Source organism: Aulonocara stuartgranti, assembly GCF_965226115.1.
Source record: "Aulonocara stuartgranti genome assembly, chromosome: 5".
Classification (NCBI taxonomy): domain Eukaryota; kingdom Metazoa; phylum Chordata; class Actinopteri; order Cichliformes; family Cichlidae; genus Aulonocara; species Aulonocara stuartgranti.
In genome coordinates, this window is record NC_138943.1 from 5,205,111 (window position 1) to 5,222,608 (window position 17,498).

At 43.9% G+C, this 17,498-nt stretch overlaps 1 protein-coding gene across 1 annotated transcript; it reads left to right on the plus strand.

Annotated features, from left to right (window-relative positions):
* The first annotated feature begins 832 nt into the window (after positions 1-832).
* On the plus strand, positions 833-16,774 carry ipo9 (importin 9). Its single transcript, XM_082534237.1, has 24 exons — positions 833-1,133; positions 2,798-2,859; positions 2,970-3,056; positions 3,651-3,852; positions 4,086-4,174; positions 4,362-4,448; positions 4,608-4,727; positions 4,869-4,969; positions 5,377-5,435; positions 5,526-5,677; positions 5,770-5,868; positions 8,580-8,686; positions 8,769-8,908; positions 9,186-9,348; positions 11,459-11,685; positions 11,846-11,994; positions 12,404-12,532; positions 12,648-12,923; positions 13,044-13,210; positions 13,567-13,700; positions 13,792-13,911; positions 14,195-14,308; positions 14,422-14,498; positions 15,982-16,774. Exons 1-24 carry the CDS (start codon positions 986-988, stop codon positions 16,090-16,092), a joined length of 3,120 nt encoding a protein of 1,039 aa, XP_082390363.1. The 5' UTR covers positions 833-985; the 3' UTR covers positions 16,093-16,774.
* The last annotated feature ends 724 nt before the right edge of the window (positions 16,775-17,498 follow it).

The following is a 17,498-nucleotide window of genomic DNA, read 5'->3' on the forward strand; positions in this document are numbered from 1 at the left end:
TTTATGATTAACAGTGTGAAGGGAAAGTATTAGGGATGTAAATGTAACAGCCTTGCAAATTGCACACACTGTTTCGCTGTAGGATTATATGGTGAAGCTGGTAGCTCAGATTCCTCCAAGATTTTGCAAGTTGTTCACACTTAAGGTTAGGCTACGGTTACTTTGACCTCTTTATATGGCGAGACAAATATAAATATATATAACTCCATCCATCCATTTCCACTTCTGTCATGGGGCCAGGTGGGGTACACCCAGGACATGTTACCAGTCTTCTGGAGAGCTACATATGCCGTATAGCGCATAGAAACTGTTATGCCACAGCAGATCATCTGCCTCTGGCTCTCACCCCAACTTTCCTCTGCATGTCCTTCTCGACTCTGTCCACTATCCCTCCTCAGCACATGTCCAAACTAACTTTGTCTCCAAACTGTTCAACCTGAACTATCAATCTGATTAACTCATCTAATTATCCTGGCCACTCCCAATGAAATTGTCAACATCTTCAACTGGCACCTCCAGCCTCCTGTCTTCATGTTAGTGTGCCACCGTCTCCTTACCATACATCACAGTGGATCTCACTATCTAAGTTTCCATGAACCATGCCTGCAATAACACAAAATCTTTAATATAGCCTTTACTATGAGAGCTCTACTATACGCAATACTACAACTAGTATAATAATAATAATAATTATTATTATTATTATAATAATAATTATTATTATTATTTACCTGAGCTCAAAATCATAAATTTCCTCCGCTCCACCAGAGGGCGCTAAACTATAAAAACAAAAACAAAGGGAGAAAAACACGTGGGCCTAACCGGACGACAAACACACTTCCTCCCGCAAAAACCCCGCCTCCGCGTTTCCATGCATTGGCGCGCTTCGCCTCTGTGGCCGTGGCTCGTCGCTCCTCCCCGGGTGGTGGTGCTACAGCTGCTGGTAGACTGACTGTAGCGGGCTGCGGGTGAAAACACAGCAGGCATGAGTGCAGCGGGTAGCGTTCGGCCCGGTTCGGTCCAGCAGGGACTTAAAGAGGCTCTGATCGAGACGCTGACGGCCATCCTGTCCCCGGTCCAAGAAGTGCGCGCCGCCGCGGAGGAGCAGATCAAAGTGCTGGAAGTGACAGAGGGTGAGTGGCAGCCGGGGTCTGAACAGCGCTTTGAGAAGTTAACCGGGGTGTTGTCGCTTATTAACAGCACGGGGGCCTCCGCTTCGCGCCCAGTGCGCGAACAGCTGACGGCCGCCGTTATTGGGGCTAACTTTGTGACTAAGCTAGCAGTCATTACGTTAGCTGAGCGACTGTCCTGGCTCCCCGGAGCAAACATTAGGCCACATTTCCAGGAGTTGGTGATGATTAAGATAATAATGATGATGATCTTCGATTGGGGTTCGAGACTGGCCGGTTGCTTTGCTCAGGCGATCGGTTCGGACAGCCGGATGTGTCACAAGTGTGGTCAGTAGCTCGGACCTAGTTACCAAGTTTGATGAAGCACATGGGAGCTGTGTGCACCCCGGCCTCAGCAGCACGGCGGCGGGATCGACTCTGGGTTCAACATCTGCGTCAGTAAACCAAAGGGAAAGACAAGAGTCGCGTGGTCTTTTCAGCCAGGTGCGCGTGAACATCTTGATAAAAAATATTACCACTTTTTTCTGTCTCTCTCCTTTTTTGAGAGCAGCTACTTTGGTCACGTTCACGCAAACTCCAAAATCCGCTGTTTGACCGCCCGGACAATAGCGGATTCGCCGCCTGCCTAATATTAAACATTCATTAATTGCGCCGTCACTATGCTAACAATTGAATGCCTTACTGACAGATTGTTTTTTTTCCCCCGCGAAGATGTGTCCCCGGGGGGCAGGGGCTTCTCCCAGACTTCCAGCTTCCTGCACCATCAGGACCAGCAGGGAGGGCAGTACACACAGGATGGCCAATGAAAGAGCTGTTAGTGTTTCATATGGAGTGGGAAAAGTCTGAGGCTTCAGTGTAGGAGGAAACCATCAAAGTCACAGAATGTGTGTCAGAATTGTATTAATGAGGGGGGAAAAGAAAGTAGTAGTGATGCTTGTACTTAGAACATGTTAACGTAGATCCTGAAGTAATCTTGTGGTGTTGCTTTATGCAGTTCATCTGTTGGCAAAGTTTTAAGACTTGATTACTTTTCTTCTTTTTTTGATAGAGAAATAAAAAGACACTTTCTGTCTGATTTTTAGTAAAATTTGGACAGATGGATACTGTAGCCAGGGGGGTGTAGCTCTGACTCTGCTAGACCTCCCATTGTTTGTCCTGCAGTCCTCGTGCTGCTGGTGAAAGGCTAATTGTGCGCACTGATGTCGGCTGTACTGCAGTATCGCAGCGAGCCGACCCTTTCCGCTGGCCCCGCTCTAAGGCAGCCGCGCTATGGGATTGTCAGCACTAACATTGTCTTCTGGCGCCTGATGTCACCCTGATGTCTTTGGCACCCTGCATGCCATGTTCAGACTAAAGCATGCTCCGCTCGAGTTTTTTCCCTCTGCCTGTATGGTGTGTCTCATGTCTCTTACTTAATGTCACACACTGATCCCTTGTCATCCTGTTGCTGCTGAAGGATGCATATTTTCATATTTTGCCAGGCTCTTTAAACCATAGTGAAAATTAATAATGGAAATGTGTAGGATTAGCAAAAACCTCATTTATAAATTCAGTATTTATACATCCACATTTGGCTTTTTCTATATTCATCATGCTCTAAGCGAGCTGATATGCATTTAGTTGTGTATTTATATCCTGTTGTCCTTGCTGATTTGTTCACATTGCAGAGTTTGGCGTCCACCTGGCAGAACTCACAGTCGACCCTCAGGGAGCACTTGCCATTCGTCAGGTGAGCAGGAGAGAAACTGAAAAAGAAAAAAAATGAACCTTTACAACAAACACCACTTTTTCTGTTGTTCCTCATCATTTTCTTGTTTGTGTGGTTGGCTGTGTTTACAGTTGGCATCCGTCATCCTGAAGCAGTATGTGGAGACTCACTGGTGTTCCCAATCGGAGAAGTTCAGGCCTCCTGAAACCACAGATCAGGTAAACCCTGCTTCATCCTCAGTCTCAGGAAGCATGTTCAGGCATCTCAAACACTTTTAATTATGTTGCAAATTCAAACTTTAGCTACATCATTTCTCACGCATTATGACAGTGAAGAAAAACCATGTTTTAGGCCTGCTTTCAGATGTATTAAAAACCAAAAACGCTCTGCTTCAGGCACTGCTAGTATTGTTCCAACAGTGCAATGGCAAAAGGATGATTCATCATTACTGAGGGGGGTAAAGACATTGTCACTTACAGCAGGGACTCACTCTGTAGGCCACATGGTGCTGTAGTATCTGAGAGGTGGCTGCCCGCTCAGAGAAGTATAATAACTTATCCATAATTGAGAAGAAGTAACAGCAATGCTTATAAATCCTGCAGTGGTATTTAATTTGCCCTTTTTAAGAACAGCCTTCGGTATCCAGCCTCGTCTCAAAGAAGGAAAGTAATTGTAAAAGTGACCTATGTCTGATTATTAGTAAGTATAATCAGTGGTCAGAGTGAGGGAGCGGAGGGGCAGATCACCCAACTCTACACCCCTGTTACACGATTGAAGCCAAAGCGAGTCGGACTTTTGTTGTTCCCCTCCAGGCGAAAGCCGCCATTAGGGAGCTGCTGCCCAGCGGTCTGCGGGAGTCCATCAGCAAAGTCCGCTCCAGTGTTGCGTACGCCGTGTCGGCCATCGCCCACTGGGACTGGCCTGAGGCGTGGCCGCAGCTCTTCACCCTCCTGATGGAGATGCTGGTCAGCGGAGACGTTAATGCCGTGCACGGGGCCATGAGGGTGCTCACGGGTATGTAGTAACATATAAATAACACAATAAGTCTATCTGCTTGGGGAATTTTAAAGGTTGCACAAACATTTGATCCGTTTTGGAAGTCAACGCTTAAAGTGACTGTGATCTCAGGAGCAGTTGAGTTTTTTTGTTGTTTTTTTAGCTTAGACTACGGCTAAGTTCTTGAAGATTAGCTTTATGCATTTCCATTTTTCAGAGTCTTTAGTTTACAACTTCTTTTTTTTTTGCAGAGTTTACTCGAGAGGTGACAGACACCCAGATGCCGCTAGTGGCTCCAGTCATCTTACCAGAGATGTATAAGATCTTTTCCATGGCAGAGGTACTCCTATATCTCCTTATGTGCTCCTTATCTCTATCAGTATTGAGCCTCTGTGGATGCAGGCACACATTTTACAGCTGTCAGTCTGAACAGTCCTGTTTTCTGTGACTGCCATTAATGACTGCACATTGCATTTGTGTGATACACCGGCATGGATCGCCTCCCTGAACTGTTTTCACTTTTGCAGGTTTACAGTATTCGTACTCGCTCCAGAGCAGTGGAGATATTCACCACCTGTGCCAACCTGATCTGTGCTATTGAAGAGCTTGAAAAGGTGAGGCGGGGTCAGCAAACGTTTCAGTTTTAAGTTGATGGCCTTTCAAAAAGGCTTCTACTCATGCATCACTTTTATATCTGCATTAAAGTGGAAGGTATAGACCTGAGTCGCTGTTGCTGTGTTTTTTAATAATCGTTCTTATTGACCTGGGTGTAGGGTGCAGCCAAAGCGTTGATCTTCCCTGTGGTGCAGCAGTTCACAGAAGCGTTTGTCCAAGCCCTGCAGATGCCCGATGGGCCCACGTCTGATAGCGGCCTCAAGATGGAAGTCCTCAAGGTGAGAAACTCTGTGCACTTGGACCCTTTTGTCGGACTGATTATGATCTGCAAACGTTAAGTCAGTCTTTTAGTTTTCTTTTTGTCTGTGGCTACTTTCCAGGGTTCAAATCCTTGTTTTCTTTGCTTATTCGTCTCACAGGCAGTGACAGCATTGGTAAAGAACTTCCCCAAACCCATGGTGTCCTCCATGCAGCAGATATTACCCATTGTGTGGAATACACTGACTGAAAGCGCAGCTTTATATCCTGTCATCTATGTATTAGCTGTTTCCTCGCTCCCAGCAATCGTTTGAAGAGCATTTGTTTTGGGGCTGAACACTTCTTACCTCGAGGTTTGACTTCCTTTTGGGGATCTTGCAGACAGACAGGTCATTTGCTGTGACTTGTGATCTCTTGTTTATTTGACAGTTTCTCTAAACCACTAATCCACATTACTGTCGCAGTTTTTAATGTATGGAAATCACCTGCTTACTCAGCAGGATCAAAACCTCCTTTGACATACTTAAAGAAGCACTGGGGTGTGACAAGGTAATGGACTTCACAGACAAGCTGTCTGTATAGGGTCATCTCATATAATAATTAAATTTACAGCCATTAATGAGAGAAAAACGTTTTTGTGAGTGCATTGATCCTTAACCAGATCTTCACTTATGTGAGAACAGAAGTGAACTACACAGAGGAAGTGGACGACCCAGTAGACTCAGACGGTGAGCAGAATTCAAGTCTTGCTGTGTTACACATGGTTATTAATATTGTTATCCACTTATTTATTTATTTGGTTGCTTGTGTTTTTGCAGGTGAGGTTTTGGGCTTTGAGAATTTGGTGTTCAGCATCTTTGAGTTTGTCCACACGCTGCTGGAGAACAACAAGTTGAAGAGCACGGTGAGGAAGGCGCTGCCTGAACTCATCTATTACATCATCCTGTACATGCAGATCACTGAGGACCAGGTGAGAAACGACTGCAACATCTGGTAGAAGATGCACGTGTAGGTGGAAGTAAAAAAGAAAAAACTAAGTATATTTGTGTTGTTTCTCTTCAGATCAAAGTGTGGACAGCTAACCCGCAGCAGTTTGTGGAGGACGAGGATGATGACACCTTCTCCTACTCTGTCAGGATCTCTGCTCAGGACCTGCTGCTGGTGAGAGAACAACAAAAAAAAAGTATCACTGCTTAGTAGGAGTGCAACGATACACAAAATTCCCGGTTTGGTTCAATACTTTGGTGTCACGGTTCGATATTTTTTTCGATGCAAAAAAAATGTTCATGCCTTTTAAATTTGTAATTTATTAAAATTATAAATATATATTTTAACTCAAAAGTACAGTTTTTAAATTTAATGTTGCTGAAACAACAAAATAAAAAAAATAAATCTATCTGATCGAGAAATCATTCGTCTTTGGAAAAGAGAGTTTATTACAGAGAAATGGCTCTTTCCAAAATAAAAGCTATACTATACGCTTCTTCTGGGCTATATTCTCAGCAGCATATTAAACATATCAGGTCCCCATAAGGAGAATCATGTGCTAATGGCTGTCTAAATGACTCGGGTAAAGTTTGTAGCATGTGTGCTTGTTGTTTTTCTCTGCTTCCACTTGTCTTTGCACTAGGATGCTGTCGGCGTAAATCTACAGTCATATTCGTTGTGTTCCCACTAGTGCTGTCAGTGTTAATCTCGTTGAAATGACGTTAACGCCATAACGCGGCAGATCTCCGTTAACGAGCTACCGCGGATCGCCCCGTGCGTGGGGCTGGACGGCGTCAATACGTTAACAAGCTAACTGCGCTAACGCACTAGTTCCCAACAATTGAGCATTGCGTGGCACATCCAACATACTGTTTTATTTTTGTCCATGACACGCTTACCATCAGCAGTGTTGGGAAGGTTACTTTTAAAATGTATTCCATTACAGAATACAGAATACATGCCCCAAAATGTATTCTGTAACGTATTCCGTTACTTTACTCAATGACAGTAACGTATTCTGAATACTTTGGATTACTTAATATATTATCATGCTTTTTACAACAACGTGAATGTGCTATTGCTGTGTGATTTATTACTATTACTGAAGGTCCGCGGCTCCGAACTGTAGTAAAGGGACCTCTGACTAATAAGGCGGGGTCCCTGTCGGCTCGTAGCCGAAAAATAGCTTTACTTTGTTGTCTGGGTCAACTTTGCTTGCGAGAGACAGAGAGAGGCGTTGAAAGACTGCTCCAACGGAACTTATTGTTTCGGAGGAAAACACGAACACGGTGTACAGTCGAGTCTTAATAGCTTACTTACAGCTGGGCTCGTCAGGCACTCTTCTTGGCTGAAGTGGTTATTATTATATTTACATGCTTCCAGCTCCCGTTTTTGCTCGATGACAACTCGTACCTTTCCACTCGCTTTTTTTCTCCCTCCTCGCGCTCACAGACACATAACGGGTATGACAGTCCATTCTCCCTGCAGCACGGACTACACTGCCCATGATGCTACATTCTTTAGAGCTATGCTTGTAGCATTCTGCCTGTTAGCTTAGCACAACAACAACAACAAAAGGCACTCTCTCACCCAGGAAACACGCAGAGAGAGAGCGTCACCCTGTAACCATGGCAACCGTAACGCTGCCACCTGGAACAACAGAACATAGCTGTCAAACAAAACCCAAACAGTCCTGACCCGCCACGATATGAAACAGGAAAGTACTGCCGTGTAATCCATTTATTTCAACAAAGTAACTGTATTCTGAATACCACCTTTTTAAACGGTAACTGTAACGGAATACAGTTACTCATATTTTGTATTTTAAATACGTAACGGCGGTACATGTATTCCGTTACTCCCCAACACTGACCTTCAGGGTCATACTTCACATGAAAACCAAAATAGTTCCAAAGGCCAGATCTGAATGAGGGTGGGGGAGGTTCAATTTGCCATGTTGCAATGAGCTTAGCTTCTGTCTTGCTAGCTTGCGCTGCGCTCAGTGGATCTGCACTCGACAGTGCAGCCTAGGCGGAGTAGTGGAACGCAGATCCACTTAGCGCTCAACACAGACAGCATCGTCAGATGAAAAGTTGATAAAATAAATAAAAAAAATTGTATTGTTCATACATATGCATACGACCGAAAGCACTGTATCGAGCGGTTCAATATCAATACGAGTATTGTTGCACCCCTACTGCTTAGGTAAAGCAATCTTATTGGATAAAGGTCTCAGGTATGAGAGCTGTTATTTAATTGGCTGACAGATGACGCCTGCTTTTAAACACAGAGGCACTTTTTTTTGTAAATTAACAGCCTCCTTGATCTAGTTTAGTTTGACTGACTTGAGCCATTTCAGTTCCAAGATGGTTATAGAGAGGTATTTCAATAAGTTTGCAGGTTTTATCTTACAACTTTCAGTTATTATTTATATAAAATGAAAAAGAATTACAAGAAGTCGAACTTATCTGAGGCTGTAAAGCAGAGAACATGAGGATGTGCGTGTCTGCCAGGCAGCTGTATTTAGACTGAGGGAAATAATCCTCTTGGCTCTGCTTTTTCTTCTCCTACACACACACACACACACACACACACACACACACACACACACACACACACACACACACACACACACAACCTCCACGGACACTGGAGGCAGATTTTAAAGCTGTGAAAGAAATGGGAACAGTTTTGTTTTTGTTTTCACTATACACTGTGTGTGTTTCATGCAGTGTTATGATAGAAGAGGTTAGATCTGTGCAGTCAAACACATCCAGAAGTTTGTTGTGGTGTCAAAGTCGTACTTGCTCATGATCTCGCTTTTCAGCCTGGGGTTCGCCCTGATCAGGTGTATCATGACGGTAACCTTTGACCTCTTTTTGCAGGCCGTCGCTGCAGAGTTTCAGAATGAGAGCGCAGCAGCGCTGGCAGCAGCTGCAACCAGACACTTCCAGGAGGCAGAGCAGGCTAAAAACGGTGGCAATGAGCACTGGTGAGGGCAGACTCGGTCACAGCCAGTCTGGCTTTCTATGTTTTCGCTTTCTGTTCCTTATGTTGCTTTTATTTTAAAACAGGTGGAAGATCCACGAGGCCTGTATGTTGGCCCTCGGCTCAGTCAAGACCATCATCACAGAGAACGTGAAAAATGGCCGCATCCAGTTTGACATGCACGGTTTTTTGGCCGGCGTTGTCCTGGGTGATCTCAACCTGACGGGTGAGTCCGGTCAGCAGAAAAACAGGAACAAAGCTCCTGAGTTTTTTCTGCAAGAGCGTGGAACTTCTGACGAGAACTAACTTTGAGTCCTTTGTTATATCTCTGACCTCGAATGATCTAACAAGCCGTGAAATTCCCCCATAAACTATAAAAGACTGCATTTTAATATTTTAGGTTTTTTTAACAAGTCAAAGCCGTCAAACTGCAATGAAACGTGAAAACGGTTATTTCACTCTTTATGTTTCTCACCTCATCTTGCTTGTTTTTTCTTTCCCAGCGGCGTCTCCCTTCCTTCTCGGTCGTGCTCTGTGGGCGGCCAGTCGCTTTACAGCCGCCATGTCTCCCGAGGTCATCCAGCAGTTTCTCCAGGTCACAGTCAGCGCCCTCCATGACTGCCGGCCGCCTTCTCTCCGCATCTCCGCGGTCAGGGCCATCTGGGGGTGAGCTAGCCGTTCATAATTGTAACCAGGTCACCGCCAAAAGAAAACCATCCTTTTATTTTGTGATTGAGCAACTTTGTCTTGGTCCACGGTACAGGTTGTAGCCTGTTACATTCGGGAGCTGTTTAAAAAAGCAGGCAGGTATCTCAGATTTGCACAAAACCTGGGAACAGAAGGAAAACCACTATCCTAGACTTGTCCGAATCTCATAAAAGATTTCTAAAGGAACCTCTAAATGTCCACTTTCAAGTAGAGCAGGGCGATATGGCCAAAAATATTTATCACGATATATATTTGAAAATTTGCGATAACGATATAACCGACGATATAATTGATGCCAGACAAAATACAACTCCACAACATTACTAGCGCAAAAAGACAACCTTCCATTTATTTTTCACTTAAACAAGAAGCTGGTTTTTATGTACATTAAAGCTTTATAAAAATGTAACAGTGCAAATGCAAATTCCTTGCTGAAAGTTTAACCAAAAGGCATTTCCAGTAGAAATGGGCTGACATATCCTGAGCATAACCATGTATAATATCCACTGAAGTTAAAAAGAGGTGCTTTGCAACATTAAACTGCAGTGTGCAGTACGCATTTTTCGGACCATAAGGTGCACGGGATTATAAAACACATTAAGCGAAACAAAGCAGTCAGATAAATCAAACTTTATTAAACTCATTCTTCTTGCTTCCTCCACTTCTGTACCATTGATTCATTAATGTTGAATTCTCTGGCAGCTGCTCTATTCCCATGTTGTTGCAGTATATTAATGACTAACCTCGTATTGTGGATGGATTATCTCAGTTGTTCTCCTGACTGAAGTTTGGTCCGTTTACAGCATCCTGCCATGCGATTGCATTTGTCTCTAACTATCAGGCACGTTAACTTTTATAAGTGGAAAAGTGTTAGTGTTCGTCCTCCAGCTTCACTGTTTATGTTATGCTAACATAGCTGTGTCGCTAGCGATCACGTAGCACATCATTATATACCAGCTAGCCCAACTTCAGTAACCCTACAAACGTCACTGCTGTTTAGTTTCCTGTCTTCATTTATGTTGGAAGTGATAGCAGAGCTGTACGTTTGAATTTTTTCAGAAATCTCTGAACATGCAATATCATGCTTAGGTAACTAGCGAAACTAGCGAGCTAACTTCCGCTAGCTTCCTGCTAACTTCTAACTCCATTAAATGTAATACATTTTGTTTTCATGGATGCCTGGAAGTTAAACTTCATAGTTACACCTGGTAAAGCAGCAATGCTGATCGTTTTATTAAAGATGAAAGAATTTAGACAGTTTTTAACTCCCAGTGATGCTGCAGTGTTCGTTTGACCTGAAGAATACGGAGTTTAGGACCCAGATTACTCCCAGATTTAAGAGCATCTTAGTCCGACAAATACGACAATAACGACGGCCGCTTGCATGTTCTGTAAAAAAATGTGCTTTGTCGTGTATCTGAAGGACAAACACCAAACCAGTTCCACATCACTGAAGTTGCACCATTTTTACAAACCAGTTCTGGTTCATCTGTTTCACTCAACAATCGGCCATGTGCGTATGAAAACAAAGGCACTGCGCATGCGCGTTTTACTCCCATTCTATCGCGATATTTCATTTTCCTATCGTTGCCTAACATTATACCGGTATTACCGTGAACGGTATAATATGGCCCAGCCCTACTTTCAAGCATCTTGCTCTGTGTGGGTCTCCCATGCCATCATCAGTGACTTCAGGAAGTTACTCAGCCACAACATAAATTAGTTAAACTATTTAAGTGATATTAAGATAACCGACTAGTGGCTGTATGCTTAACTTTACCAAACACATTGATTTCTCGTCTAAATTTCAACAGGTAATCAGATAAGTTAATTTCTTTCAGCAGCTGTGCAGTTGGGTTTTATGTTTCGTAGGTTTTTCGCATCATATCCTTTCCTCGTCTGAACTTGAGTTGTTTCATGGTTTCTGTGCTTGTTAGTTTTGTCCATCACTAAAATATGAAACAGATCATGAAGTAGAGCCAACAGTCCCACATGAAAAGGTGTTACCTCAAAGCAGTGACTATAAAGTTATAAAAATATTAAGGATGCTGCGTGTTCATGTCTCCAGGTACTGTGATCAGCTGAAACTGTCGGAGAGCACACATGTCATTCAGCCCTTCCTCCCCAGCATCCTAGATGGACTGGTTCAACTGGCCGCCCAGTTCAGCTCTGAAGTGCTGACGCTTGTCATGGAGACGCTGTGCATCGTCTGCACCGTTGACCCGGCGTTCACCACCAGTGCCGAGAATAAGATCTGCCCCCTCACCATTGCCATTTTCCTTAAATATAACAACGGTACTTGACTCACACCTTCTTTGACTGTTGAACTAAATTCCCAGCATGCTCTGGTCATCAGCACCTGATTGCAAAATCTTAAGTTGTACCACCTTTTCCAAGCAAAGTGCTTCCCGGATGAGGACATGGTGTGATAAGATTTGTGTCCTCGTGTCCTCAGACCCTGTGGTGGCATCCCTGGCTCAGGACATCTTTAAGGAACTGGCACAGATTGAAGGCTGTCAGGGCCCCATGCAGATGCGTCTCATCCCCACGCTTATCAGCATCATGCAGGCTCCACATGACAAGATCCCCACCGGACTGTGCGCTGTAAGTACCAGGTGGCATATACAAAGCTGTTCAGAGAATTACAAGGTGCAATAATGTGTGTCAGTCTGCTTTTAAAAAATAATTTATTATGTTAGTTCAAAATAACTTATTTGAAATGATTGCACAGTGACATTTGCCACATTTAAAGAAGAAAAAGTATACAAGTAAGAGTCTTCATGTAACAGTGGGCATAAGTATTGCTTCAGTCAGCGTGCAGACCAACAAAAACAAGAACTGGCCCAAGAAATGTGGATCAGTGGAAGCCAAAAATGCCCTTTGTGGGGGTTTTTGTGTTTTAAATATGTAATACTTGACATTTTCTGCATCCAGCTGAGACGATTGCTGAGGATAGAACATGATTCTTTCTGAAAACATCGGTTTCTCTTTCTGTTCTCCTGCTCTGTCGCAGACGTCCATTGACATCCTGACCACAGTTGTCAGAAACACCAAACCCCCTCTGTCAGAGCTGTTGGTGTGCCAAGCGTTTCCTGTGGTGGCACAGTGCACCCTGCGCACTGATGACAATGCGATAATGCAGGTAAACAAAACAAAGACGAAAAGGTCCAGAAATAATTATGTCACACGTGGTCACTTTAACTGTGTAAAATGTAGCATGTGGTGTAACACATTGATCACTTCACTCCTCTCTCCAGAACGGCGGTGAGTGTCTGCGGGCGTACGTCTCCATCGCCCTCGAGCAGGTTGTCCAGTGGCGGGACGACCAGGGAAACAGCGGCCTTTGGTACGTCATGCAGGTGGTCAACCAGCTGCTGGATCCCCGGACGTCCGAGTTCACTGCCGCCTTCGTGGGCAGGTTGGTGTCCACTTTAATCTCTCGGGCTGGAACTGAGCTCGGTGAGCAGCTGGATCAGATCCTCCGAGCGATTCTGAGCAAGATGCAGCAAGCCGAGACCCTCAGTGTCATGCAGGTAGGAAGGAAAGATGGTTGATGGCTTTGCCGAAGGGCCGCAGGCTGAATTTCTTTATTTTAATTGAGTTCCACTGGATGCCGGTATCTGAACCACCTCCTGTTTCTCCTCCCTCTCCAGTCTCTGATCATGGTGTTTGCCCACCTGGTTCACTCTCAGCTGGAACCTCTGCTGGAGTTTTTGTGCAGCCTGCCTGGACCGACAGGGAAACCCGCCCTGGAGTTCGTCATGACCGAGTGGATGAGCAGGCAGCACCTTTTCTACGGGCAGTACGAGGGGAAGGTCAGGTAAGAAAACTACAACGATTTTACTTTGGCCTACAGTGAAAGAAGATCTGAAAGGAAGAACATGCGTCATGTCAGAACATGAAAACCTTCAGCTTTGAGTTCAGGCTGTGTTGTTTTAAAAGTGATTGGGATGAGTGAAAGGTGGATCTGACTAAGAACCTGAATACACAAACTCTCAGCTTTGTCTATTATGGACTGTATCTGAAGAAGTGAACACCATGGTGAAAGCACTCGTGCATTTAAAAAAAAGTGCTTGTATGAATGGGTGAACAAGGCATGTTGTATAAAGCATTTTCAGAGTGTAAAAGCGATGTATAAGAACGTGTCCATTCAAATGTACTCTTGAATTCCTGCAGCACGGTGGCTCTCTGCAAGCTGCTGCAGCACAGTCTCAACACTGATGATAAACGTCTCCAGGACATTGTGGTGAAAGGTGAAGAAATCTACAGTCCAGACGACGGCATCCGCACACGCTCCAAATCTGCAAAGAGTAAGACACTAAATGATTTTGAACTTGAACAGAGAGACTGCTGAAAGCAGAAGTTTTATCATGAGAAAATGCAAATGTTTCGATTGAACAGATCCAGAGCGTTGGACCAACATTCCTTTGCTGGTGAAGATCTTTAAGTTGATCATTAACGAGCTTTCGACTGTAGTCGAGGCAAACGCCAGCAGGACGAACGCCGCAGACTGGAGCCAAGGTGAGTCAGTATGTACTCGTGGACCCCAGTACACCGTCACCAGAAGTCAGAAACTCCACACAGGCCTGTTGGGGGAGCTCCAGTCCTTTTACAAATGCACTCGTTTATTCAATTATATTTGTAGTTCCTAAATGTGATGTTGACTCAGGTCTCTAGAAGTGCATCATGTTGGGCAGGTGAAGCCTTCTGACTTACTGAAAAATCGCAGTTTGTTCAGTTGTTCTATTGAATTGCTGGGACAGCAGACCTTTCAGTAACCAGCTGTTATTTCTGCTCATCTTAGATTCCAGTGGTATGTGGGAGGACCAGGGGGAGGACGAGGTGGAGGATGATGATGACGAGGACGAAGGGCTGGCGGGGCAGCTCCTTTCTGATCTCATTGCCGCTAACAAATACGGTACCAGTACCTCCTCACTGGATTTCATCTTAATTTCTTCTAAGAGCAGCTCCCTCTCTGTGTTCATGACAGAACGTTGTTTCACCTCAGCGAATAAAATTTTATTTTTATAGATGATGATTATTACGAGGACGACGATGAGGATGATCCAGATGCCTTGAAAGACCCCATATATCAGATTGACCTGCAGGTAAGTGTCTTACTTCAGATCTAAGCGTGGGTGGGACACACTGGTTGGAGCTGTGGAGCGACAGAGAATAATAATATGAAAGCCAGCTTCTGTGTTTTTACTGCTGGAGCTGGTTTCCTCTGACATTTTATTGGCCTCTCTGTTGTCTTTCACTTAGTCAAACACAAGTCAAAGACTTCTGCTGGTTCCCTTTGAATGAGTAACAATAATTTAGATATTTATGCCAAATATCATGTAGATTGAACATTTAGTCTTCATTGATAAACTATCAATGAAGACTAAATGTTCAATCGACTTGCTCAGATTAATCTTCACTGGTTGATGCATAAGCATAAAAACATGGATCTTTGCTATTTCATAAATGAAAATGTCTGCTTGAGATAATTAAACCTCATTTAACACAACTCTATTTACAGTGCTGTACTTTTCTTTTGGCCGTAGCTGAAATCTACTTAAGTGATGCCAACAGTATATCTGTGTATGTATAGATTTTTAGCAGTTGCACATAAGTAAACCTCCTCACGAACTACCTTTCTGTTACCCATCTTTCAACCCGTGTAGATATTCTGCTCACGTGTTTGTAGCTTATACTGCCATCTTGAGTATCAATAGTGAGCTATTCAAAGTATTAACAAGGGAAATATGTATTGACTGTATTATGCACTTAACAGCCACTTTATTAGGTCACCTTGCTAGTACTGGGTTGTACCCATTATGCCAGCAGACATACTGTAATACATTATGTTCATATATAAGCTGCCCGGGAGGCTGCAGCCCTTAAGAGTGGCCAAGGTCATTGCTGCGAGTTTACCAGCGTTTTCTGCCCTAGAATGTCAAATCAGATGAGAAGACGCTCTAATTATAACAGAGCTTTAGGATAAAATGGCTTGCTGGATTAATGTTGGAGACGAGACACGCAATTTGCACTTTCATCTGCTGGTAAACAAGCATTTTTCAGGATGCATGGCATTGGGTCGAGTTGTGTACTATTGAGGAACCGAGCCATTAATAATGTTAGTCGGAACAACGGTGTTTACCGGCTGGTTCGTGTTGAACTGCTGCTGTAAACGGGGTAAATTGAGATGAGGCTGATAAGCCCTGTGAGTGCTGACTAAAACTGAATTCCATGAAAAAGTGCATTATTGGTTCCGGCTTTTTAAAATATGCTAATGTGCTGCTTTTCCTGTCAGTGATTACGATAAGTTCAAGGTTTGGGTTGTACAAAGAGTCACTGTGACAGCTCTGAGACCATCTTCTGAATCCTTAAATACAAACCATCCATTTATTTTTAGGTGGGTACAAAGACCGGCCGGAACCATTCATGCTTTGAATCGCGGGTGTAAAGTCACAACACCAAAAACTGATCGCTTTATCCTCGAATCCAACTGAATGTTTGAGCTAAAGCTGAAGAAATGTTTAAGTTGTTTTCCCCACAGGATTTACCACCTGATTACCTCCACTGTATCCTCTGTCTCCTCTTCAGGCTTACCTTACAGACTTCCTGACACAGTTCGCCCAGCAGCCGTGCTACAGCATGTTCTCAGGCCACCTCAACCAAGCCGAGAGACAAACCCTTCAGTCTATAGGCCTCTAGCCCCGCCGTCTGCAGCTCCAGCACATCATCTTCCATCATCAGCCCCGTCACATGACCCTCACAATGAATTTACAGCAAAAGAAAAAGAGAAGTTGATAAAAGAGGAGGGGGATGGGGTGGGAAGAGACTCATGCACGTGTCCATAGCTCTCCTGTTACTACATTCTTGTGATGGGATGAAGGACTCTGTTAAAACGAGCAGCGTGGCGAGGTGAGCGACTGCACCGGTCAGTTCCCGAAGAGAGTCTCACCATTTTGAAGGAACTTCAAACTGGACGAGAAGGTTGAACCTTGATGTATGTACGGACTTTTTCGCCACGTGTTGTTTGTAATTTAGCCCGTTTATTTTTGTGTGTGTTTCTGTACAAACGAAACGAGTGAGGTGCAAGACAGAGAAACACTTCCAGGAGAACTTCACATGGACTGAAGGAAAACAAAACACCGGGATGTTCGAGAGGGAGAGAAACATTGGCGGCCTTATATTCCATAAAACAGACTGTTGACAACAGGAAATGAAGCGCTTTCAGACCCGCTGACGTGTATCTGGGTACGGTTGGTATTTGGGAATTAACACTGTTGCCATGGTGATTCACAGCCTTGTCATTTCCTTGTACCCATTGGCGTTTGGGATGAAAACATTTCTAAATAAAAGTCCCAGCAGGACAACATTTTCAGAATGATCACCAGATTCCTGTCTTTGTGTCCGACTTCAACTGAAACAGAAAAACGCTTCACCTACTCGGACTCTGATTGCTGACATGTCTGTTTTGACCTTTACTTGGAGTCCAGGGTAGAACAGAAAGCAACAAAATTATTATTAAACTACAGAATTAACAACTAATCACTGATTCAAAGAAAACAAATACAGGACTTAAGATCTCGCAGGTTTGCCACAAACATAAAAGCATCGTCCACTCAGCAGAGTGCAGTGTCTCAACAGGGCTACGTCCTGAGGCTTAAAATGCAAAATCTAAGAAGTCGGTGCTTTTCAGCTGTGGCAGATCTGGAAGCCCAAGAGGTAAAAAGAGAAAAGCAGTTCTAGTCAAAAAAAAGAGGCCAAAAGGTTGTGGATATAATGCCAATATGCAAACAGATTCTTTGAAAATGAGTTTCCTGTAGATTGGTTTCTATTTTAATAGAACTCATGACTAAATTTTCCAAGAAAATCTAAAAGGATGTGATGTTTATGCTCGCTCCTGAGCTCCTTACCCCAATGGACCTTTGTGGGCAACACAAGCTAATGTGGATTTAAAAACAGAATCTGCTAATCATGAATGTCAACATGCCAAACAGCTCAGACTGTTTGGCATGTTGCAATTTTGGTCCACTGTTCTTTGCAGAGGTGCTTTGATTCAGCCGTATTGGAGATTTTTCTAGCATGAATGAACTGTTTAAGGTCACACTAAA